The following is a 24,451-nucleotide window of genomic DNA, read 5'->3' as shown; positions in this document are numbered from 1 at the left end:
GCAAGTTTCTGATGTGAATCCCATTTTAAACAGCCTTTCCCCAGTGTAGTGTGTTCTATGAAGGGTCTTATACTGTATGAGCTGAATGTTGGCGTTTTTAGTCATGGAATAAATATTATTACAAATTTGAGTCCAGAAGTCGGTATCAGGAGCAATAGAAAGGTCTTTTTCCCATTTGGTTATTGGTAAACTTAAGGTTTTATTTGAATTGGTTATCATTTTGTATAATTTAGAAAGTAATTTCTTGGGGGACGATAAATTAACTAAATCTGCTACTGCGGAAGGAAGGTGAAGATTGATTTTAGATAAGACAGCTGATTTGAGTTGCAAATAAGTCAAGAATTGATTGCTCCCAATACCGTACTTCTGGACTAGGTAGGAAAATGGAACCAGTTTGTTTGACTGAAAAATGTGATTAATATGTGTGATACCCTTATCTGCCCATTTATGAAAATTTAGTATTTTTTTGTTACTTGTGAAGTCAGGGTTATTCCAGAGTGGGGTGAAGTTAGATGGAGCCAGATTGGAGTTTGTGATTTGATAATATTTCCACCAGGCCGTCAGAGCTGAAGCTATTGTCAAGGCTTTGAAGCATGAGTGATGTTTAATGGACTGACTAAGAAATGGAATGTCTGATATGTGTATGTTTTTGCAAAGTGATTGTTCTATAACTAGCCAAATGGTGTCTGCCTGAGTGGGGTGAGTCCATTTATATATGTATTGGAGTTGGTTTGCTAGCGAGTAATGGTAAAAATGTGGTGCTTCTAAGCCTCCTAAAGAGTTGGGTTTTTGTAAAGTGCTTAATTTTATCCTTGGTGGTTTATTTTTCCAGTAGAATCGGTTGATGATGGAGTCTAGAGATTTGAACCAATTGAGAGTAGGCTGTGTTGGGATCATCGAAAATAGGTAGTTTATTTTAGGGAGTACTGTCATTTTGATTATTGCTATTCTTCCCTGGATGGAGAGCGGTAAATTGTGCCAGCGATTGAGGTCATCTTCTACTGTTTTTAATAAAGGAGTGAAATTGAGTCCAGTCCGCTCTGACAGCCTATAGGAAACCCTAACGCCTAAGTAAGTGATGTGACCTGTGCATAGAGGAATGGGTGATACCTGGGCTGCCACATCCCATTTAGATTGATGTAGTGGAAGGATTAAAGATTTATTCCAGTTTATTGCATAATCGGAAATTTTAGAGTATGAATCAATGGTTTTAGTTATTTCTTGTAGAGATGGCTGAGGATTTTGTAAAAAGAGTAAGATATCATCGGCATATAAACTAATCTTATGTTGGATTTGGGGTGTGTGAATTCCTTTGATGAGTGGATTCTGGCGGATGGCTGCTGCTAAGGGTTCAATGAAGATGGTAAATAAAGATGGAGAGAGTGGACATCCCTGCCTAGTCCCCCTGTGCAGTGTGAAGCTTTGTGATGTTAGTCCATTGGTGTTGACTGTGGCTGAAGGTGTTGTGTATAAAATCTTAATGCAGTTAATAAACGACTCCCCAAAGCCAAATTTTTGTAGTGTGGTGAAAAGAAAGTTCCAGTTGACTCTGTCGAAAGCTTTTTCTGCATCTAAAGTGACTATGAGGGTGTCTTTCTGCTGTAGTGATGAATAATGGATTAAATCATATAGTCTGCGTGTGTTATTGGATGCATGCCTACCTTTGATGAAACCTGTCTGATCTGGGTGGATTATAAATGGGATAATTTTTTCAATTCTGTGTGCCAGAGCTTTGCTGAGTATTTTGATATCTACGTTGATAAGTGATATAGGACGGTAATTTGACGGAAGGGTTGGATCTTTATTAGGTTTGGGGATGAGTGAAATAGTTGCTGTGTTCATGTGTACTGGTAATCTTGAGTTTTCTTTAATTTCGGTTATTGCTCTGATGAATAATGGGGATAAAATGGACCAGAAGTGTTTATAAAACTCAGCTGGGAAGCCGTCGGGTCCTGGTGCTTTATTGTTCGGCATTTGATTTAGGGCGATATGAAGTTCTTTTTCTATGATTGGTTTGTCCAGTGCACTGATTTGTTCTGTGTTAAGTTTGGGGAGTTCAATATTATTAAGAAATGAATTAATATCCTCTTGTCTTGTGTTATTATCAGATGAATAAAGTTTAGCATAGAAGTTTCGAAATATTGTATTTATTTCTTGTGGAGAGTTGGTAGGCTTCCCTGCTGAGTCTTTAATAGTTGCAATTGTTGTTTTTTCTCTATTTCTTTTGATTTGATTGGCCAAATATTTACTGGATTTGTTGCTATGATGGAAGTTTTCTTGACGGAGTCTATGAATTAGAAATTGAGTTCTTTTATTAATGATTTCATTTAGCCGGAATTTTTGTTTTCTTAGTTCATTATATATTTCTTCAGTTGGGTTTTTTGCATGTAAAATTTCCAGTTCTTTTATTTTCTTTTCTAATCTGATTTCTTCTTGTTTTTCTACTTTCGTTTTATGCACAGAGAATGATATGATTTTACCTCTTAGTACTGCTTTGCCCGTTTCCCAAATTAATGAAGCTGGTAGCTTTGGAGAGTCGTTTATTTCTAGGAAGGATGTCCACTCTCTTTTAAGATAGCTGTCAAACTCTGGGTCTTTGAGGAGAGATATGTTAAAGCGCCATCTACTGAGTTGTTTATGTGAATTAGTTGGGTTCCATATGAGTGTTACCGGAGCATGGTCACTGATGCTGATGGGGTGGATTTTGTGTTCAGAGATATTTGGTATGATTGAACTACTAGTTAGGAAAAAATCTATGCGTGAGTAACTATGATGAACCGGCGAGTAAAATGTGTATTCTCTGTCAGTTGGGTGTTGTAGTCTCCAACCATCACCAAGTCCAAAATCCTTCATGAACTGTATTATTGTGCCAGTTGATTGCCAGATTCTTTTATTATTTGTGCATCTGTCGAGTGATGGTTCAATTACAGTGTTAAAATCGCCTCCTATAATTACCGGACAGTTAGAGAAATTTGAAATTGAGGAAATTAAAGAGTGGAAAAAGGTAGAGTCATCTGAGTTTGGGCCGTACACATTGACAATTGTTACCGGGTTATTGTTTATTGATATGTTTATGATAATAAAACGTCCTTCTGGGTCTGAAACAGTTTTGTTATGAACAAATTGAATTCTTTTGCTTATCAGAATACATACTCCTCTTTGTTTTGAATTATAAGTTGCTGAAAATTAGTGAATGAATTGTGTTGATCTTAGGGTGTTTTGTTTTGAGTCTGAAAGGTGTGTTTCCTGTAGTAAACATATATCTGCCTGTAAATTTTCCAAATAGTTGAGAATTTTATTTTTTTTTGTCTGAGAGCTAATGCCACGGATGTTCCAGGTTATAAATTTGAGTTGCATGTTAAGTTAATATTTCAATACTGACATGTGTGTGTTTGGCAAACATCAAATACAGAACAATAAGACATAATAACACTAGACAGACCTAAGCATTTACAACAAAACAAGTGATAAAAACAAACCAAAAAACACAGAGTTTGAAAAATTATGTGCATACTTGTATGGTGCATTGAGACATGGGTGCATTATATTATAAATGTAATGAGAAAAAAAAAAAAAGGTGGTTAATGAATGCAGGTTAATGAAAACATATTATGGCTGGGATGATATTGTTGAGGGAAAGGGTGTTAATAGAGCCAGGGGGTAATTGCCTTGTCTTTAAATAACTGTCCATCAATGTACAATTTGTCCATGGTAAGTATTGCTCTTTTTCCTTCTTTCATCATTTGTTTGCGGATGGGGATTAGCTGTTTACGTCTGTGGATGATTTCTTGTGGAAACTGGTCGTTAAGTCTGTAATGGGTGTCCTTTAACTGTCTGCCCTGTCGTTGAACCAGTTCTTTTTGTTTGAAATGTTCGAATTTGGCAATAATTGGGCGGGGTCTGGTGGCGTTATTGAGTTTTTGACCTAGGCGGTGAACACGGTGAAAAGTGATGTTGTTGACAGTTTCCGATGGAAGTTTGAGCTGTTTAACCATAAAGTCCTTGACTGCTTTCTCGGGTTCGTCAGTGGGTGATTCGGAGATGCCGGTGAAAATCAGGTTGTCCCTCATGCTGCGTGCTTGTAAGTCCAAAATTGTTTCTTTCATCGTTTTGTTTTCAGAGGTGATGGAAGCGAGCTGGGTGGTAACATTAGATAGTTGCGTTGTGAGGGTTGTAACGGAGTTGTGCAGCGAACTGTTTTCTTGTGTGAGCATGTCGATTTGTTGTTGGCTGTATTCCAGGCTGTGGCGGAGTTGTTGAAATTCTTTGTGCAGTACTTCTATTAAGGCTACTCTTGCGTCCAGTCCGGCTAGTTTATTGTCTATGGATGTAAGTATGTCGCTTACCTCGGGACAGCACGGGGGATGAGACAATGTAGGTGAAGCAGGAGATGAATTGGATGAAGCTGGTGAGTCCGCCATGCGTGGTTTTTTGGCTTTTTGTGAGCGTCCCATGGTGCAGAGTCTATTGTAGTATTCGTCGATGTAGTCTTCTAGGTGATCCAGGTCCGAATTATAATCCAGTTTATTGTATTTGTGGGAAGTGATGTAAGAGAGAAGAAGAAAAAAAAAAAAAAAAAAAAAGGTGTGCAAAAAAGTTTGTCTGCTTCTAGCAGCGCGCCGCCGCCATGTTAGGTCACGCACCGTCTGTCCATCCCTTTGCTCACCCTCAGCCCACCATCTGTGTGGTGGGTTCGCCACGGGTCTGCTAGTCTCCATCGGTGTCATGGCTGGAGGATCCATCACCATCGCCTCCAGCCTCAGAGTCCTGGACTCCGCCTCGGCCCTCCGACCCTGCGGCTCCACCCCGGCTCCCTGCTCCCTCGTCTCTGCCGTCGGTCCACCAGCTCCACCGGGCTCCATCGTCCCTCCGGCTCCGCCCTGGTCAGACGTTGCCTTGCCTCTGGACTCTACTCCTCCAGCTGCGCCTCGTCGCTCCGTCTCACCGGCTCTGTTGACCTCCTTCCTCCCTCGGGCACAGCCTTGGTCCTCTGTCGCTCCGGCTCGGCCGCGGACCTCCATCTCCGCCTTGGTCACCAGAGCCTTGGGTTCCGCCTTGGCCCTCCGGATCCGCGGTGTCGCCCAAGATCATCGGCTTTCCGTCTCCGCCTCGGGTTCTCCCACCACCTGCTCCGCCCCCGTCGGTCGTCCCCATGGAGTCTTCAGCCCTTCCTCCACCATGGCTCCTCCCTCCATCGGCTCCACCGTGGGATCCCATCATGGCTGAGTTCTGGGTCCCACCTGGCTCCTCCAGCTCCAGCCCCCTCCTGTCACCTCCTTGGCTTCTCCCTCCGTCATCACCTCCCTGGACTATTCTGTCACCTCCCTGGACTCTGTGTTTTGCCCTCCTTCCGGGAGGTCGTCCTCCGCCAAAACCCCCTCCTGAGACTTGAATTAGTTTGTTTTCCAACTTCTTCGGCACGAGGACACGCCTTCCGGGAGGGGGATGACTTTCATGTTGGTTTCTCCCATTTTCCCCCGCAGTTCTGAGTGTTTTTGGTTTCTCCCCTTAATTGTCTGCACCTGTGTGTTAGTAATCAGTCCGTCTATTTGATGTGTGTGTTTTCCCCTGCATTCTGTCGGTCTTTGATGTTATCTCCTGGGGCCCATTTCAGAAAGGAGGTTAAGTGAAAACTCTGAGTATGTCAACCCTAAAATAAGGGAAACTCTGGGTTTTCCGTTTCAGAATGGGAGGTTTAACAAACCTGAGAAAGCAGGGTAAGTCAAGCTTGTTTCTGAAAGAGAGGTAACTTATACTCAGAGTCAGTTACCTTGGTAACTTACTCTGTGAATCAAACCTGGTCAGGAGCAGGGGCCTGTTTCAATAAGGAGGTTCAACCAACTCTGAGTTAAAACTTGAACTCTGAGTTGACTTACCCTGAGATGGGAAACTCTGAGTTTTCGGTTACAGAACAGCTGAAATGAGTTAGTTCAATCCACTCTGAGTAGGTTGACTCTGAGTTTAGTGCTTGCAGCTTGACTATGAAAAGCCCTGATCAATGGAGCTCTGAAATTATGATTCACCATGGCAACAGCTCCCGCCAAAAAGACCTCTGCATATTTCGAGCCAATGCTTAACTTTAATTCTTAATAATTATTAAGAATATAATTATTTAATTATTAATAATTAGAATATCAAAGGTAAAAACTGGCAGAACGGTAAGTTACTGAACTATTAATTTTCATGGTATCAAACAGGCAAAAAAATAAAATAAAATAAAATAAAAAATAATAATTAGAAGAAGAAAACAGCTAAACATGGAAGTAAACATAATTCAACCAGGTAAAGCTTTAAGCATAAAGGGTTCATGAGTGTAGGCTACATGATTTTACAAATATTTGACATTAAAATATGTCATATAAAAAAACAATTATGTGTCTAATTTCACTTTGCAGCAGCTTTTTCCACATAGTCTAATGCTCTTTCACAAAATGAAATGTTCTCTAATCCAAACGGTTGCATTTCTTAATTAGAGTAATGAAATGAAGCCAACAGCATGAAGGCTCGCAAAATGATGAAGAACAGATGAAGAGGAGATGGAAGTATTGGAAGAATATTAAAATCCAACATGAAAAAAAAGAATAAAAGTTGCATTTGTGCATTTATAGGAAAAAAAGATGACCTAGTAAATTTAACAGCTGTGGTGGTGGTTATATATATATATATATATATATATATATATATATATATATATATATATATATATATTATACATTTTCATCTGCCATTCTTCCATTCCATACAGCAATCAGCTTCATATTTGATGGCTTTGTGCTCAGTAGGCAATGACACTAAAATTCTCAGAAAGAGCATTAGAGCAAGGCACACTTTCTTTACCGCTCTGCATACAGTGTCTGTACTAATGTGCTCTGACTACCATTTAAAAATGACACAGGTCAAATAAATACACATGTCTAATCAAAATAATCCTATACTATATGATAAATAATAATCGTATTTATGAAAGGACATGCCATTTTTGTCACTTTGACAGTGTCTGCATGATGAAAATATGTGCAATAAATTAATGCACCTAAAAATGCTTTTCTTACTTAGTATTGTCTTGTTGTTTCCAATTAAAAAAAAAAAAATCTAAAGATTCTTAAATCAAAATGTCTTTCCTTTTTCTGTCAAAAAGGTTTTTGAAAAAAACATTCCAGGATTTTTCTCCAATTTTCGATGGGAGCCAACAGGTTGAAGGTCCAAATTTCAGTTTCAATGCACCTTCAGAGGGCTCTACATGATCCCAGCCAAGGAATAAGGGTCACTAGAAACTTCAACTTCAACCCATTGTAGTCCACTATATGCAAAAATCCTGGAATATTTTCCTCAAAAACTTTACTTTTTTTTTTATTTGAAGAAAGAAAGACATGAACATCTTGGATTACATGGGGGTGAGTAAATTATCAGGACATATTTTCTCTGCAAGTGAAGTTGTCTTAAGTTGAATATATATTTAATTAAACATTCTGATGAAACTGTTCCATGTTCTTCATCAGCACAGTATTTTAAATGTAATTGTGCTGTATTTCTTTAAAAAAAAAGCTAAAAATTTAAAATGTACATTTTATATGGCATTTGTAAAGACTTTGTATTTTGTCTTTTAAATAAAACTGTCCATTTTCCACCTTGAGCATGCTTTGAAACTTTATTGAAGGTTTTTTTTATTTTAATGATTTGTAAAATAACAGTGTTTCTCTGTAGAACATTTAGTGCTTTTATTGTAGTAATCTAGGTAAAATCTGTCAAATAAGGGTTTTACACTGTAAAAAAACAGTCAAACCACTGGCAGATACAGCTGCCAAACAAAAACCACAAAGTTAAGTGAAATATTGTAACTGAAACAAGGGAAATTTTGTAAAATAAAGGTTTTATACTGTAAAAAAGGTCCCGTAAAAAAAACGGTCAAATGACTGGAAGCTGTGTCTGCCAAACAAAAAATTTAAAATTAAAGTTAAATATCATAATTGAAACAACGAAAAATCTGTAAAATAACTTTTTTCTGTAAAAACTTCTCTCTGTAAAATTATTGTTTTTGCACTTTATTTCATTTTTTATATATATTTTTTTACAGTGTACAGTGTAAGGTGTTTATTTAATCTTTTAAGTGTATTTTTCTTATTTTGAATATTATCTGTCAATTGGGTAAGAAAAATAATCTTGTTTCCAGTTGCATTAAGATTATTTTTCATGTTTTAAGTAAAATGCACTAAATTTACATTCCAAAACACTCATTAAGAAAAGCATTTTTGAAGCATAAATGAATGAATGATGTATTTAAACATCACTTGCGCTTTAAAAAGGGGGAGGAGACCGAAAGAAACTCTGGGTTTACCGAAGAAAACCTGCTCCCGACCAGGTTAGGTTCACAGAGTAAGTTGCCATGGTAATTGACTCTGAGTATAAGTTACCTCTCTTTCAGAAACGGGCTTGACTTACTCTGCTTTCTCAGGTTTAACATACCTCCCATTCTGAAACCGAAAACCCAGAGTTTCCCTCATTTCAGGGTTAACATACTCAGACTTTTCACTTAACCTCCTTTCTGAAACGGGCCCCAGGTTTTCTTCGGTAAACCCAGAGTTTCTTTCGGTTTCCTCCCCCTTTTTAAAGTGTAAGTGATGTTTAAATACATCATTCATTCATTTATGCTTCAAAAATCCTTTTCTTAGTGAGTGTTTTGGAATGTAAATTTAGTGCATTTTACTTAAAACAAGAAAAATAATCTTAATGCAAATGGAAACAAGATTATTTTTCTTACCGAATTGGCAGATAATATGCAAAATAAGAAAAATACACTTACAAAGATTAAATAAACACCTTTTAAAAAAATAAAATTATTGAAATAAAGTGCAAAAACAGTAATTTTACAGAGATTTTCATTAAAGGTTTTACAGAAAGAAAAAAAAAACATTATTTTACAGATTTTTTCCTTGTTTTAATTAGGATATATTACTTTAATTTTATGGTTTTTGTTTGGCAGCCGTAGCTGCCAGTCGTTTAACCATTTTTTATTTTTTATTTTTTTAGTGTAAAACCCTTATTTGACAGATTTTACCTAGATTACTTCAATGAAAGCACTAAATGTTCTACAGAGAAACACTGTTAATTTACAAATCATTACAATAAAAAAAACCTTCAATAAAGTGTCAATGCATGCTCAAGGTGAAAAATAAACAGTTTTATTTAAAAGACAAAATACAAAGTCTGCACAAATGCCATATTAAATTTACATTTTTCATTTAAGCTCTTTTTTTAAGAAATACAGCACAATTACATTTAAAATACTGTGATGATGAAGAACATGGAACAGTTTAATCAAAATGTTTAATTAAGTATATAAGACAACTTCATGTCAAAAAAAAAAAAAAAGGATGAGAGAAATTAGCCATTGGTTCAAATGGTTCTTTTGTCCGCCTTCAAGTTGAAAAACAGCACATTCTATATCTATTCTAAAACCGTCACGCTGAGACAAGGAACAGACAAACAACAACGTAATACAAACAAAGAGACTTTAATAATCCAAGGAGCTGAATAAGGAACACGGGTAACATCAACATCCGACAAGCAACAAAGCAAAGACACCAACTTATGCTGATTAGAACACACAGGTGAAGGGAATGAGGGAGGAACCAAAACACACAGAGCAGCAGGGGGAGATGATGGGAAAAACCAACTCGAATGTCCAGGGGTGTGACAGAAACGACACGTTTTTTTCGCTGTGTTTGTTGTTTACCATTTATATGTGAATGCTGTAAAGTGTAAACCACCCACATTATGCAAACTTTCAAGATTATTAAGTTTATAAAAGACCAATTTCTACAAGCAAATTTATAGTTGTCATAATGAAACGCTCACCTTGTTTTGGAGCCACTGGGCGCTCTACAAATGCTTCCAGTAAAAATACTCTTGTTACTCTGTTTTGATTTAAATATTAAAACCACTGGGTGGACTTTTGTCCTTACGGGGTGGTTGTGTACACACATTAATGTTCAAACATGTAAACGTCAACTTTGCATCCAGTCACCCCTTTGCATGGCCAGCCATGGATTTTCCTGCTTCTACCATGGTATTTGCGAGTCTTTAAAAGTTAACAGCAGTTATTGAAGTTTGCAGCTCAATATTTGAATGAAAGAGTAAAAACGACAGCTATTCATCATTTTCATTGTATTGCTCACCTTCCAGCCACTCAAAGTAAGTATTCAGACAGATCATTATTAATGTAATAATAAACAAACAAAAATTTTTTAGACTCAACCTTAATGAGTTCTAAAGTGAATTTCAAATACAAGTCCTGCACAGTAGTAGGGATTTTGAGCCATTCCTCTGGCAGAACAGTGGCCAGAGTTGTATAACCCCATGTGTGGACCATGTTTATTCGCCACATCTCGGGTGAAGACTTTCTTGCTGTTATTTTGATTTATTTCTTATGAGTTATTGATTAAATAAACCGAAACCATGTCAAAATGTGACTTGTTTAAACCTCTCTTAAAATAAGACTCTTGAGTGATTATAATTTTTTTTTTCTTCTTGGGATTATATGATTATATGAATGCGCTTTGGTTGATTCTTGTGGTCGAAGCGATGGAAAATATTAAAACATTCATGTTTATCAAACCACTCTTTCACCAGTCTTGCTGTGTGTATTGGTGCATTATCTTCCTGATACATGGCACCGCCTTCAGGGTACAATGTTTGAACCACTGAGTGACCAGTCAACCTTCACACTCTGCTCTTCCTGGTGGAATGAGCAACCAGTGAAGACTGGCCATCAGGCTGTGCAAATGTAGCCATAAAACCTCCAACACATTGGCCAGTGTTTAAGTTTCATTGCCCACGCCATTCCTCAATAACTGATACGGATACTGAACTTATGTTCCGTTTATTTCTGTCTTTTGCAGATTTCATCAAATATAAACTCAGTGTTGATATGAGTGCAAATATGAGTAAAAATCGTACAGTCTGAACTCGGCATTAACCAGTCAGAATCAAGGACCGGAATTATCTGTTTTATACATTTTGGTTGAAACACTTTCCACACTGAGAGGATCTTTAGGCTTCTCTCTATTGTGAATTTTTTTTATGTGCCTGACCAGGTTTTCTTGCAGACTAAAACTCTTTCCACACTGTTTGCATGTGTGAGGCTTCTCTCCAGTGTGAACATTCATGTGCTTGTCAATGCTTCCTTTTCTACTGAAACCCTTTCCACACTGACAGCATATGTAAGGCTTCTCCCCAGTGTGAACTCTCATGTGCGTATTAAGGCTTCCTTTTTGAGTGAAACTCTTTCCACATTGTTTGCATGTGTAAGGTTTCTCTCCAGTGTGAGCATTAATGTGCCTATTAAGGCTTCCTTTTTGAGTGAAACTGTTTCCACACTGTTGGCAGGTAAAAAGTCTCTTTATAGTGTGAATATTCTGGTGGACATCAAGGCTTCCACTTTGATTGACTTTGATCCCTCTTTTGTGAATTTTCATGTGCCTGTCACGGTTTTGTCGTCGATTGAAACTCTTTCCACACTGTTGGCAGGTAAAAAGTCTCTCTGAAGTGTGAATTTGCCTGTGGGCGTAAAGGATTTGTTTTTGATCGAAACCTTTCCCACACAGAGGACAGGTGAAGGGTTTCTTTCCGGTGTGAACTTTCATGTGGCAATTAAGTTTTAGCTTTCTTTTGAAACTTTTCCCACACTGTTTGCAGATGAAAGGCTTCTCTCCAGTGTGGACTTTAAGGTCTTCTTGTCGACTGAAACTTTTTCCACAATTAAAGCAAGTTAAATATCTCCTAGTTTCTGTCTTTTGAGCTCTTTTTTGTTCACAAGTCTTTTCAGACTCTAAGGAACATAAAAAATAGTCTCCTGTTACGAAATCATTAAGATTCTCCAACTGGTCTTTCTCTTTGGTTTCAGTCAGTACTTCCCTCTCCTCTTTCAGTGCAGTTCGGCCTAAGGAGGAAAAACAAAGAGATAAAAGTTAACCCCAGTTTAATGGCACAAAGCAATTAACATCAAAACATGTAGATATGTAATGCATGTATGCTAGATCCTATACCAGGGTGTCCAAACCCGATCCTGGCCAGAGTTTAAGCTGGCTGTTATACAGTTAATAAAAAAACTAGATCATCTAATGACAGAGTTTAGTAAATCTATATATAGATTGATCTCAATTATTGCAATTTTAGGTCTTCTGTGAGATAAAATTCAACAAATTTAGAGAGAGATGAGGAATGTGGATGTGTTGCATAATCATGCCAATAAAGCTCTTTTGAATTGAATTGAGTTCCACCACAGAATTAATCAGCCACACAGTGCGTTTATATGTAACTCTAGCTGTTTAGTTAGGCCTACTACACTACTGTATTTTAATGTTGGTCATTATGGTGGTACTTGGGGAGCCAAATATTTTCTGAGGTAGTACTTGGTGTAAAAAGAAACAACTGCGTTAAAAAAAAAACTGTGGAGGTGGAGCTGAGGGAGCTGAAGGTTTGAGTTTCCAAACATCAGCCTCGAAACCTTAATCACTTCTAGAAGATCTGCAAAGAGGAGTGAGACAAAATCCCTCCTGAGATGTGTGCAAACCTGGTGGACAACTACAAGAAACACAAGAAACTACAAGAAATGCAAATCAAGTTATAATTTTTTTAAATGCGTTTTTCTGAATTATAGACTGATAATTTCTTTGTCAGTGGAACAAAGCAAACGTACAAAAACAGCAGGGGATCAAATAATTATTTTCCCCACTGTACTAATTTTAACATCTAGGCCATTTAGAAAGCATAGTTTGTTAAACCTTGGGTATTAAAGTCATGTGAGAGACAGAGAGAGATCAGGGCAAAATGAAGAGACTGAAAAGGAAATGGAAGTGAAAGAACAGTTCAGGAGAGGAATTTATTTTGCATGTTGCATAGCCTAAAATGTAAAACTTTGTATGTAATGATAATCCATAAATAGAGTTGTCCATGTTTCAGAGATTGTTGTGGGTATATGGGACGGCCTGGATGAGGGTGAGATTTCCCAGCCTGCAATTTTATCCCAGTCCACCCCTGGGCTCCAGCTTCGGGGATACCAGTGGACCAGCGGATAAACTTATTAATTTAGTACCCAATAGGTGACAGACAGTTACTGTTTTAATGACCGTGGCATTGCGTCACTCATTCATTTATTTAGTCATGAAGCAAAAAAAAAAAAGTTTTTAATCACAGAAAACGATTATTTCTAAAAACTCCGGCCAAAGTGGATACATTTGAAAACGCCGTTTTCACGCTATAGTGTGGACTGTGAAAATGGAGGATTTTGAAAACGATGACGCAAATTTATAGTCAGGTGATGCATATTGTACCGGTTTACACCAGTAATTGTGTCTGTGCTATTCACTGTCGCACTGCTGCTAAAGAGATTTACCTTGTACACTCTTCAAATTTCAGTCCTAAAATGATGACAGAAAATTTACTCACAGTTGCTGTCCAGCAAAACATGACAACTGCTTTTCAGATAAAATATGAATGAGCGCCATATAGACGCGTCAGTGGATGATGAGATATTTCCGTAAATTATCCCCCCAGAAGAACTGCGTGAAAACTTATTAAGTCTGTATAATTTTGGAGGCTTTAGGCATTCGCAGTAAGGCGAATTTGTTGTTTTCCTACGTTTCGGTGTGGATGAGAAACTTTTGGAAAATGCTTGGAAACGCTAGTGTGGACGGAGAGCGTTTTAAAATGAAAACTCCGTTTTCAAATGTATCCAGATTAATGTAAACGTAGCCTAAGTGTGACCTACTGCTCCACTCTGATGCCTCCTAAATAGCGGTCATCTTTTTATTCACTTGATTATATTGATTTTATTTGAATTATCTGTCTCTTTATCTATGTATTTTATATATTTTGTTCTACCTTCTTTACCCTCTTTATTTTTCTTATTTTTCTTTATTTTTCAATTTTTTCCCTCCCTTTTTGAAAAACTACTTTATACAAGATATAGAGGTGTGCAACTTAGACAATATAATCTTACATATCACATAATTACATCAAATTTAACCTGAATGTTTGTGTTTTGGCTTAATTTTTTCTTTTCTTTTTTTATTGCAGACTTCCATGAAAAAGTATCATCTGTTCCATTTGTATAGTCTCAGTGAGCTTTTTTGAGGTTCCACGCATGCGCAGTAAGTAAGGAATAATTGATGACAGGCCGTAGAATTCTTAGAAAACAATGCACACCCGAGGTGGTGATGCAGTCACGACACAAAGCTGTGGTTACCACAGCTCAAGACATCGATCAGATGATATATTTCAAGACATTCGTCCCGTTTTATCCTTGAAATGCTATTGTGAGTAGGATTAATTTCTTACGCAACTCATCCAACCCTTCGTTGCTAGTTCCAAAACGTCATTTTAGACCTAGTAACGACGCTTGAGCCATTGATAGCAAAATAATGCAGTTAATAATGAAGTTTAGACAGACCAACACACAAGCAGACGGACAGAAAGAGAGAGGGTGAGAGAGTTTAAGATCGTAAATTAGCTCTCTCAAGTCTGTGTGTCTCTCAAAGGTGAACTGACAGCATCGTCTCTACCGACAGTTAAACTTTCAGTCCATTTTCTTCAAGAACACGCCGTTGTTACCTCGCGTGTGAGAACTCATGTCGTTTTTAAGTTGTTAATCGTCAGAGCAGCGCTAACAACATTAGCGCGAATGCTAACTGTATGTGTGTGCGTCTGTGAGTGAGAGAGCGAGAGAGTTTGTGCTTTCCGTATATAATAAAATGTAATATTGTGAAAAAAAAGGTTGAAATAAACTGTCGTTTTTTTATCCTGTTGTTTACTGTGTTTATTAGTTTGGCTAGTGTCATTGTGGGCTTTGGTTGGACCTTTGAAATAACTGAAATCATGTGGCGAAGTGATATAGACATGTACTGTGGTCAAAAGCTGCCTGGAACTACCTTCGCAGTGCGTTTCCCTAAAAATAATGCACACCTCTAGAACGTTCATCAGCCAATCAGATTGAAGCATTCAACGGGCCCGTAGTATAAGGCGAATTTCACATTTTCTGATATTTCAGTGTGAATGAGAAAGTTTTGAAAAATGCTTGAAACCGCTAGTGTGGATGGAGAAAATTTTAAAACAAACACTTTTCAATTTTATGCAGATTGATTTATTTGTAGCTTTAGTGTCCTTTAGCTGTTTGATTTGCTTACCAAATTATGACATTATTCCTAAATATTCACTTCAGCTTTAAGAATGAAAACCAACCTGTTTGTTCCTCAGTATCTTCATGTTTGAATGCTCTGAATGCTTCTTCAATCTTCATGTCTTCACTCTCCTCCTTAATAAATGCCATCTTTATAATAGTGTGTCACGTAGATCTCAGTTGCTCCACAACTTTTTCCTCTGTGTTTTAACACTTTGTCCTGTTTAATTAAGATGAGAACAATTAACAGAAAGAAAATAAATGCAAACTAAATCTCTGTGTGTGTCTCAATCAGCTCCTAGTTCACTGGCAAGTGTCGGTCAGAGTGAGAGTTAATGGCCTGATTATTGCTCAAAACACTGAAATTTTACCAATAAATACTAATTGAACACAGGAAATAAAAGAACAGATAATTGCCATTTAGTTTTAATTAAGTATTTAACGATTATATTGCGTTTAATATATTACATTTAGACACAGAAAACTGCTATTGTTTGTAAAAGTTAATTAGACACGTTTGTGTTTGTTGTTCTCGTTGTATTTCTGAGCAGAAGATGTCGTCAGTGTGCAGTGATTCAAAACAGTGAATCATTTGTGAAGCGATTGATTCAGTTGAACTGGAGTTTTGAAAAGATCCGTTTCTCCATCACTGAATAAAAACGTGTTTATCATCTGATTCACTAAATACGGACCGAAATGAGACGCACCTCTTCTGTTACTCGTGTAACAATGATCAATTACCTTTACAACGTTGGTAAAATCTATAAAGCAGACTGACTGCGTAATATCAACTTAAACACTTTAAATGATTAAAACCACAAACCTTTCTTCAGCTCAAACAGACGCAGGAGCGCGGCGCAGATCTATGACGTCACCGCACAAGCTCAAAATAAAAGTCCTGCTGTGTATAAAAAAGTGCATAGGTATGTACACAAAGAAACATACACATAATAAAACATCTCAGAGAATTAGAGAAATACATATTAAAATGCATGATATTTAATTGTGTGCTGAAAATCACCTCCAGCTAAAGTATACACACACACACACACACACACACACACACACACACACACACACACACACACACACACACACACACACACAGGTAAGCCTACATTATAAGGACAGTTTCTTCAAACCAGAAAAAAGGTGGTTTATAGGTACTATGCTTTCCTTTTATGCTAGAGCTTTCAAACAAAAAATGAAATGCTTTAAAAAAAATCAGGGAATCTAAACACAACTTTTATTTTTTATTTATAATTTATAAAACAAGTTACACAACATCCTGATTTTTTGCCTATTTACGAGGACATATGTCCTAGAAGACATAATACAGAATTATGGGGACAAAGAGGTTTACAAGGACAGTGTGATGTCACGATGACATCACAGCTCATTATAATAAAATCAGTACACACAAATATGATAACACCCTGCACTGCAAGGACAGTAGGGTTTACTAGGACTGTGAAATCATAACAATAAACTATATATATATAATGTTTAAATGAAAATGAAATTTATTTTAAATCTATAATCTCTTTTTAAATCAAATTTCAAGTTGAAGTTTCTTATGCTGCTAAATTAATATATTCTGATAATGTGCAAGTTTTCTGTAGTATCTATAGTTTTGTCAGTAGTATTTTTGTAAATTGGTAATTCCAATATATGGATTACATGAAATTGCATTCTTACAGGAATTTTTTTTGACCATATACATCATAAATTTTGATTATGTAATGGACAACATGCATTATATGTAGTGTTTCATAATGGACTAAGTGCTACACCTGTTCAGCATTACATATGTAGAAACATTTTTCTCATTTATGTATGGAACTCTTAACGAAGATGTATATGGGCTGTCAATTAATATGGGTGGGAGTTATAATCACGTCACATGAGTGAAAGGTCTAGACTGAATGAGCATTCCCTGACAGTTTAATGCAACACAGTAAACATCTGAGAATAAAAAGAGATTAAAAATAAAAATCTTGCTTTGTCATGCTGCGATTGATATATATATAGGGTCCATGGGTTGTTGTTCTTTCAGTTCAAGAATGTCATCTAAACATACAGTCATGCTGCTTAAGAGTGAAACTCAGAGTGAAAGGGCCTTACCCCTCTGGGGTCTGAGGGTGTTTTGGAGCCCTGAAGAAGTTTTGACATGCCCTGACATTGTGCTTTTTTCAGTATCTTAAAAACATTTTCATGGTTAAAGTCAGATTACATTGTAATCAGCAATGAGCAACATTAATTTTCATGTTTGTGTTTTTGAGAAAACTATGTTTATACATGGTTATTGAAAATCTAAAGTTTTGAAGTCACTGAAATAAGGCCATGAAGCACACACAGAACATTTGTCATCAAGACTGTTGATAATTGGATGTGGTAGGCTAGAATTTTTTAAACCAAATGATGTGAAAATCATCTCGTTCACTCGTTCAGAGAAAACAATATATTGATGTAAATTTTCTAAAACATGTTTTGTGATCGAAAGGGATTGCCTACTGAATGTCTACAGAAATACAATGTTCGCTCCTTCTGTCATGATCGGGGCTGTGGATTTTCCCTCAGCCACCTGAGGTCGCTGTCCTGCACTGCACTCTGATTCATCACGTCTGTTTTGTCATTAACACTGATTCACTCACAGCTGTTCACCATTTGGACTTTTCTATAAGAACTCTCATTTCCCACTACTCTTTCTGGCTGCATTGTCTCCTGTACTGTCTTCTGTTGTCTTCAAGTCTGTGTTCCTGGATCCTGTTCTTGACCGTGTTTCAGTTCTGTTTATTTTGTATTATATTCAAGTTGTGTTGTGCCGTGTTGGCCTTTTGTTGGTTTTGTTATTATTTTCATTAAATATCATCTTCCGCTGCATTTGGACCCAGACCTCCCTTACTCACCCGTGACAGAATGCAGCCAGCACAAATGGGTCCAGCAGGGAAGAAATTTTTTTTTGAGGCATCATTCCCCCGCTTGGGGGCGGCGACCATTCCCTCTGCTCCCAAGACGGAGGGGATGTCTTTCGAGGCGGCGTCGGCCGCAAGGTTTGAATACATCTACGCCTGCCTGGCGGTGGATGCTCGTATCGCCGAGGCTATGCGGAAGCGCCCCTGCTTTGCGGTGGGGGTGGAGGTGACCGCTCTCGCTGTTTCGGACGCGGCGGTGACCGCGCTCTCTGTTCCGGACGCGGCGGTGACCGCTCTCTCTGTTCCTGACGCGGCGGTGACCGCGCTCTCTGTTCCGGACGCGGCGGTGCCTGCTCTCTCTGTTCCTGACGCGGCGGTGACCGCTCTCTCTGTTCCGGACGCGGCGGTGACCGCGCTCTCTGCTCCGGACGCGGCGGTGACCGCTCTCTCTGTTCCGGACGCGGCGGTGACCGCGCTCTCTGTTCCGGACGCGGCGGTGACCGCTCTCTCTGTTCCTGACGCGGCGGTGACCGCTCTCTCTGTTCCGGACGCGGCGGTGACCGCGCTCTCTGCTCCGGACGCGGCGGTGACCGCTCTCTCTGTTCCGGACGCGGCGGTGACCGCGCTCTCTGTTCCGGACGCGGCGGTGACCGCTCTCTCTGTTCCGGACGCGGCAGTGACCGCTCTCTCTGCTTCGGTGACCGCTCTCTCTGCTTCTGACGCAGCGGTGACCGCTCTCTCTGTTCTGGACGCGGCGGTGACCGCTCTCTCTGCTCCGGACGCGGCGGTGACCGCTCTCTCTGTTCCGGACGCGGCGGTGACCGCTCTCTCTGCTCCTGACGCGGCGGTGACCGCTCTCTCTGTTCCGGACGCGGCGGTGACCGCTCTCTCTGCTCCTGACGCGGCGGTGACCGCTCTCTCTGTTCCGGACGCGGCGGTGACCGCTGACGTTCCTCTGGCGGCGGCGTCAGCTCACGTTCCTCTGGCAGCGAGGCCAGCTCACGTTCCTCAGGCGGCGTCCGCTGACGTTCCTCTGGCAGCGGGGCCAGCTCACGTTCCTCTGGCGGCGTCCGCTGACGTTCCTCTGGCAGCGAGGCCAGCTCACGTTCCTCAGGCGGCGTCCGCTGACGTTCCTCTGGCAGCGGGGCCAGCTCACGTTCCTCTGGCAGCGAGGCCAGCTCACGTTCCTCTGGCAGCGAGGCCAGCTCACGTTCCTCTGGCGGCGTCCGCTGACGTTCCTCTGGCAGCGAGGCCAGCTCGCGTTCCTCTGGCGGTGAGGTCCGCTCACGTGACTCCGCTGCATGGGCCTGGCCCGCCATCCCTCCCCCTGATTCGCCTTCCTCCATTCCTCCTCCCTCCAGAATTTTTTTTTTTCTCTCGGCCTTGTGGAACGTCTGGAAGCCGTTCCTTGAGGAGGGGGTAATGTCATGATCGGGGCTGTGGATTTTCCCTCAGCCACCTGAGGTCGCTGTCCTGCACTGCACTCTGATTCATCACGTCTGTTTTGTCATTAACACTGATTCACTCACAGCTGTTCACCATTTGGACTTTTCTATAAGAACTCTCATTTCCCACTACTCTTTCTGGCTGCATTGTCTCCTGTACTGTCTTCTGTTGTCTTCAAGTCTGTGTTCCCGGATCCTGTTCTTGACCGTGTTTCAGTTCTGTTTATTTTGTATTATATTCAAGTTGTGTTGTGCCGTGTTGGCCTTTTGTTGGTTTTGTTATTATTTTCATTAAATATCATCTTCCGCTGCATTTGGACCCAGACCTCCCTTACTCACCCGTGACACCTTCAGACTTGATGACTGCTGTAAAAGACAACACATTCACAATGAATCCTGCTGAAGACAGATTTTAATAAAGCACAGACTCAAAACACTGACATCTCAGTGATGGCAACATTAGTTTTGGACTACAGTTTTAAAACAGTCATTGTGAACAACATTTATTTGTTTTTATTTTTTTAAACAGCACAAACAGAGAGAAAACTGTTTGTTTCAATTTGATGACTAAAAATTTATGTTTGCTGTTTGAAAGCAGCTTCGTCAAGTACAGGAATTGTAAAATTTCATTTAAAACTAGTTTAAAGAAGTGTACACTAACAGTGAAAAGTTTTTGAAAAGTAATATATTTAATGTTTTTTTTTTAAAGAAGCCTCTTCTGCTCATCAAGCTTGCATTTATTCGATCCAAAGTACAGCAACAACAGTAACATTTTAAAATATTTTTTACTATTTAAAATAACTGTTTTCTATATGAATATATTTTTAAATGTAATTTATTTCTGTGATCAAAACTGAATTTTCAGCATCATTTCTCTAGTCTTCAGTGTCACATGATCCTTTAGAAATCATTCTAATATACTGATTTGCAGCTAAAGATACATTATTATTATTATTATTAATAATATTAATCATCATGTTAAAAACCTTTTTAGATTTCTTTGATGAATAGAAAAAAAATCATGTTTTAAATATTATATTAAATATAGGGGGCAGGCCTAATGGTTAGAGATTCGGACTTGTAGCCCAAAGGTTGCAGGTTCGAGTCTCAGGTCCGGCAGGGATTGTAGGTGGGGGGAGTGAATGTACAGCACTCTCTCCACCCTCAATACCACGGCTGAGGTGAGTCCCTTGAGCAAGGCACCGATCCCCCAACTGCTCCCCGGGCGCCGCAGCAATGGCTGCCCACTGCTCCGGGTGTGTGTTCACGGTGTGTGTGTGTTCACTACTGTGTGTGTGCACTTGGATGGGTTAAATGCAGAGCACAAATTCCTTGTATGGGTCACCATACTTGGCCTCACTCACCCCCTTTCCTTTCCTTTCCTTTCCTTCCTTAAAATCATTTCTGAAGGATCATGTGACTCTGAAGACTGCTGCTGAAAATTTTGCCTTGATCACAGCAATAAACTACACTTTAAAATAAATAGTAAATATATTTCAAAATATTATGTTTTTTTTATGTATTTTGGATCAAAAAAATGCAGGCTTGGTGAGCAGAATATACTTCTTTGAAAAACATTATCTTACTTTTACAAAAACGTTTTGAATAGTACTGTATGTAAACCACAACAGCAGCAAGAAAGAAACTACGCTTTTGCAATATTTTGCAAACAGTTAAAACAATTATACAAAAATTATTTAGAGTTTAGAGTTGGAAAAATCGTCATTATTAAAGGAATAGTTCACTTCCAGAACAAAAATGTACAGATAATGTACTTCAGCCGTAAAGAAACCTTTTTTTTTTTTTTTTGAGGAGAACATTTCAGGATTTCTCTCCATATAATGGACTTCTATGGTGCAGCTTCAAAGGACTCTAAACAATCACAGCCGAGGAAAGAAAGGTCGTTTCTAGCAAAACGACCGGTTATAAAAAAAAAAAAAATTACAATATATATTCTTTTTAACCTCAAATGCTCGTCTTGTCTAGTTCTGTGTGTACACTGTTTAGAGATTAAAAAGTATATAAATTGTAAAAGTTTTTAGAAAATAACTGAACGTTTGCGCTAGATAAGACCCTTCTTCCTCAGCTGCAGATTGTTTAGAGCAGGGGTTTTCAAACCTGTCCTGGAGCCTCCCCTGCCCTGCACATTTTGCTTGTCTCTCTCATCTAATACACCTGATTCAAATCATCAGCTCATTAGTAGAGACTGCAAGACCTGAATTGGGTGTGCCTAATAAGGGAGACATACAAAATGTGCAGGGCAGGGGAGGCTCCAGGACAGGTTTGAAAACCCCTGGTTTAGAGCATTTAAACTGCATTTTGGAAGTTCAAACTCAGGGCACCATAGAAGTCCATTATATGGAGAGAAATCCTGGAATGTTTTCCTCAAAAAAACACTATTTCTTTACGACTGAAGAAAGAAAGACATGAACATCTTGGACAACAGGGAGTACATTATTTGTATATTTTTGACCTGGAAGTGAACTACTCCTTTAAGTGCTACAATCTCTGACAACTATGCTGCAAACAGCACTATGAACTAACTTTCAGATGAACTAACTGTCAGACTTCTCTTTTTGAGTGTAACACCTCGGTTTCTCACAAAATCCCTGATGTTTTGTATGGACCGGTTTTTCAGCACAGGCTCTTCAGCATTTTTGCAACTGAAGGCACTCGGATTTAGAAGCTAAATGTCCTTTGGCGATATGGCGCTTGAAATGTTTCAGCACAGCAGCAACTTCTGCTTTCGACCACACGATTCTTCTCTTCCTAGTGGTGTCAGGATGTCCAGCTTTTCCAGTCACTAAAAACAACAAAGCAAAGTACTGTGAACTGCTGTCATTAACTTTTAAAATTTGCTTTATACAATGTTAATAAGTGCATGTAAAGTAATAAGTCATGCACTGTTCGGGGGTTTAAAAAAAATGCTTACAATAAAAGTCACACAGAGAAACAGGATTATGAGCTGGCTTTTTTTAACGAAACAACAAAATAAAAACAGTGCTGTCAGTTTTTAAATATTTTATATTATAATTATTTTTTTATAAAAAAAATATTATTTGTTGTATTTTATTATCCAGTGTTGGTACTGGTAAAAAATGTATTCAGCAATGTTTGCACTTTACATAATGTATTTTTATACCAGGCCTAGTTTCATTTTACTGCACAGTTATGTTTTCTGGAGGTGTGCAGGAATTATAATTTTATTTATTTATATTATTATATAAGTTTATATGTTCAGTTGTACCATTTCATTTTTGCAGAGGTTTATTTTTCATATTATATCAAATTGTTTTATATTCATTTATATGTACAATTGTAGGGTTTCATTTATTTGGCATCTTGAAATAAATATTTCTATGGTCCATATCCCTCTGTGGTGTTTTCCTTTTTTCAGTTTAGAAGATAGATGAGCCTTTAATTCTCATTTGTAAACACTTTACAAGGCATAAATAGTCCTCACTTTAGATGAGCTCACAAAAACCATTTACTGACAGCTAGTAAATGTTTTATAACTACCTAAATGAATTGAGTTACAGTAGGAATGTGTTATTAAAGCATTTTTTTAAACACACTGACTAACTGTTAACATTATGTCTGAATAATAAGATGTAAAAATGTGCATTCAAATAGTTTATTGATCATTTACTAACACTTTCTAAATGATCTCATGAACCAATTACAACTACTAACTAACCGGTTTGTAAATAATGTAATGCCTAATTTAGAAATGATTAACTGATCCTTAAAAAAGTATGCAAATACAATTGAGCATATTATACAGATGCTTATAAATTCAGGTAGTTACAAAACATTTAGTAGTTGTCAGTTAACTGTTTTTGTGAGCTCATCTTGTTAAGCTTTTACAAAAGAGACTTAAAGGCTTGGTTATTTTATAAAGAAAAAAAAGGAAACAAACAATATATATATATATATATATATATATATATATATATGAAGATGCAAAAAAATTAACTGTAAACTTTTTATAAAATGAAAAACAAACCTCTGCAACAAAATGAGCAAAAAAAAAAAAAAAATAAGAAAGATATTTTCCTGTAGTAATTAAGTTTTCTTGTTTCAGTTTCATGGCTGAGTTAAAATTATTTGCAAACAGTGAGTCCAGGACATGCCAAGTGTGGTAAATTTCAAATTAATTCTATTTCAAACCAAAGACTCACAATTACCTGAAACAGAAAATCCAATACTGTTTATAAAACAAACAATATTTTTTTTATTAGATTTCAGAGGCTTAGGTTCATGTTACTGCTAAGTTATATTTTTGGAGTTGTACAGGAGTTTTTTTTTTTTCTGTGACATTGCAGAGGTTTATTTTCCATTTTATAACAAGTGAACAGTTGTCCAGTTTTGTTTTTCGCATCTTGAGCCTTTAAATCTGCTATGTAAAAGTTTTACGAGGTATAGATGGTCTACACTTTAGATAAGCTCACAAAAATAGATAACTGACAACTACTAAACGTTTTATAACTACCTGAATTAATCATGAACTACAGTAAGGGTATGTGTTAATAAAGCATTTGTCTGTTTGATGCTGTACTCAACAATGACTTTAAATGATCTTTTGGGAGTAATTTCTCAGCCAAATTTGATGTGTGATTAATTTAAAATTAAAGGGATAGTTCACCAAAAAATGAAAATTTGATGTTGATCTGCTTACCCCCAGGGCATCCAAGATCTAGGTGACTTTGTTTCTTCAGTAAAACTCAAAGATTTTTAACTCAAACCGTTGCAGTCTGTCAGTCATATAATGACAGCCAATGCTTCCCAAATCTTTGAGAGTTATAAAAACATACACAGACAAAACCATATTAAACCCTGCGGCTCATGACGATACACTGAGGTGTTAAGATGGGTTTGTGTTTAAGATGATGGGTTTGTGCAAGAAACGGAACAGT

At 38.1% G+C, this 24,451-nt stretch overlaps 2 protein-coding genes across 2 annotated transcripts in view; both read right to left on the bottom strand.

The window, feature by feature from the left end:
- Nucleotides 1-24,451, bottom strand: part of LOC141333858 (uncharacterized) — a 156,729-nt gene that overhangs the window by 44,555 nt on the left and 87,723 nt on the right. The window lies entirely within an intron of this gene.
- On the bottom strand, nucleotides 9,241-15,387 carry LOC141333867 (uncharacterized). The gene is made up of 2 exons (XM_073839023.1): nucleotides 15,238-15,387; nucleotides 9,241-11,938 (listed from the first exon to the last, which is right to left on the bottom strand). The coding sequence occupies exons 1-2, from the start codon at nucleotides 15,323-15,325 to the stop codon at nucleotides 10,986-10,988; spliced, it is 1,041 nt and encodes a 346-aa protein (XP_073695124.1). The 5' UTR covers nucleotides 15,326-15,387; the 3' UTR covers nucleotides 9,241-10,985.

This window comes from Garra rufa, chromosome 4 (genome assembly GCF_049309525.1).
Source record: "Garra rufa chromosome 4, GarRuf1.0, whole genome shotgun sequence".
Lineage (NCBI taxonomy): Eukaryota > Metazoa > Chordata > Actinopteri > Cypriniformes > Cyprinidae > Garra > Garra rufa.
Note: the sequence above shows the minus strand (reverse complement) of the source record. Positions and strands in the feature narration are given on the sequence as shown.

Coding starts and splice junctions, on each gene's coding strand:
- LOC141333867 (XM_073839023.1), bottom strand. CDS start 15,325: ATGGCATTTATTAAGGAGGAGAGTGAAGACATGAAGATTGAAGAAGCA. Junction 11,939..15,237: donor AGATACTGAGGAACAAACAG/GTTGGTTTTCAT, acceptor TTTCCTCCTTAG/GCCGAACTGCACTGAAAGAG.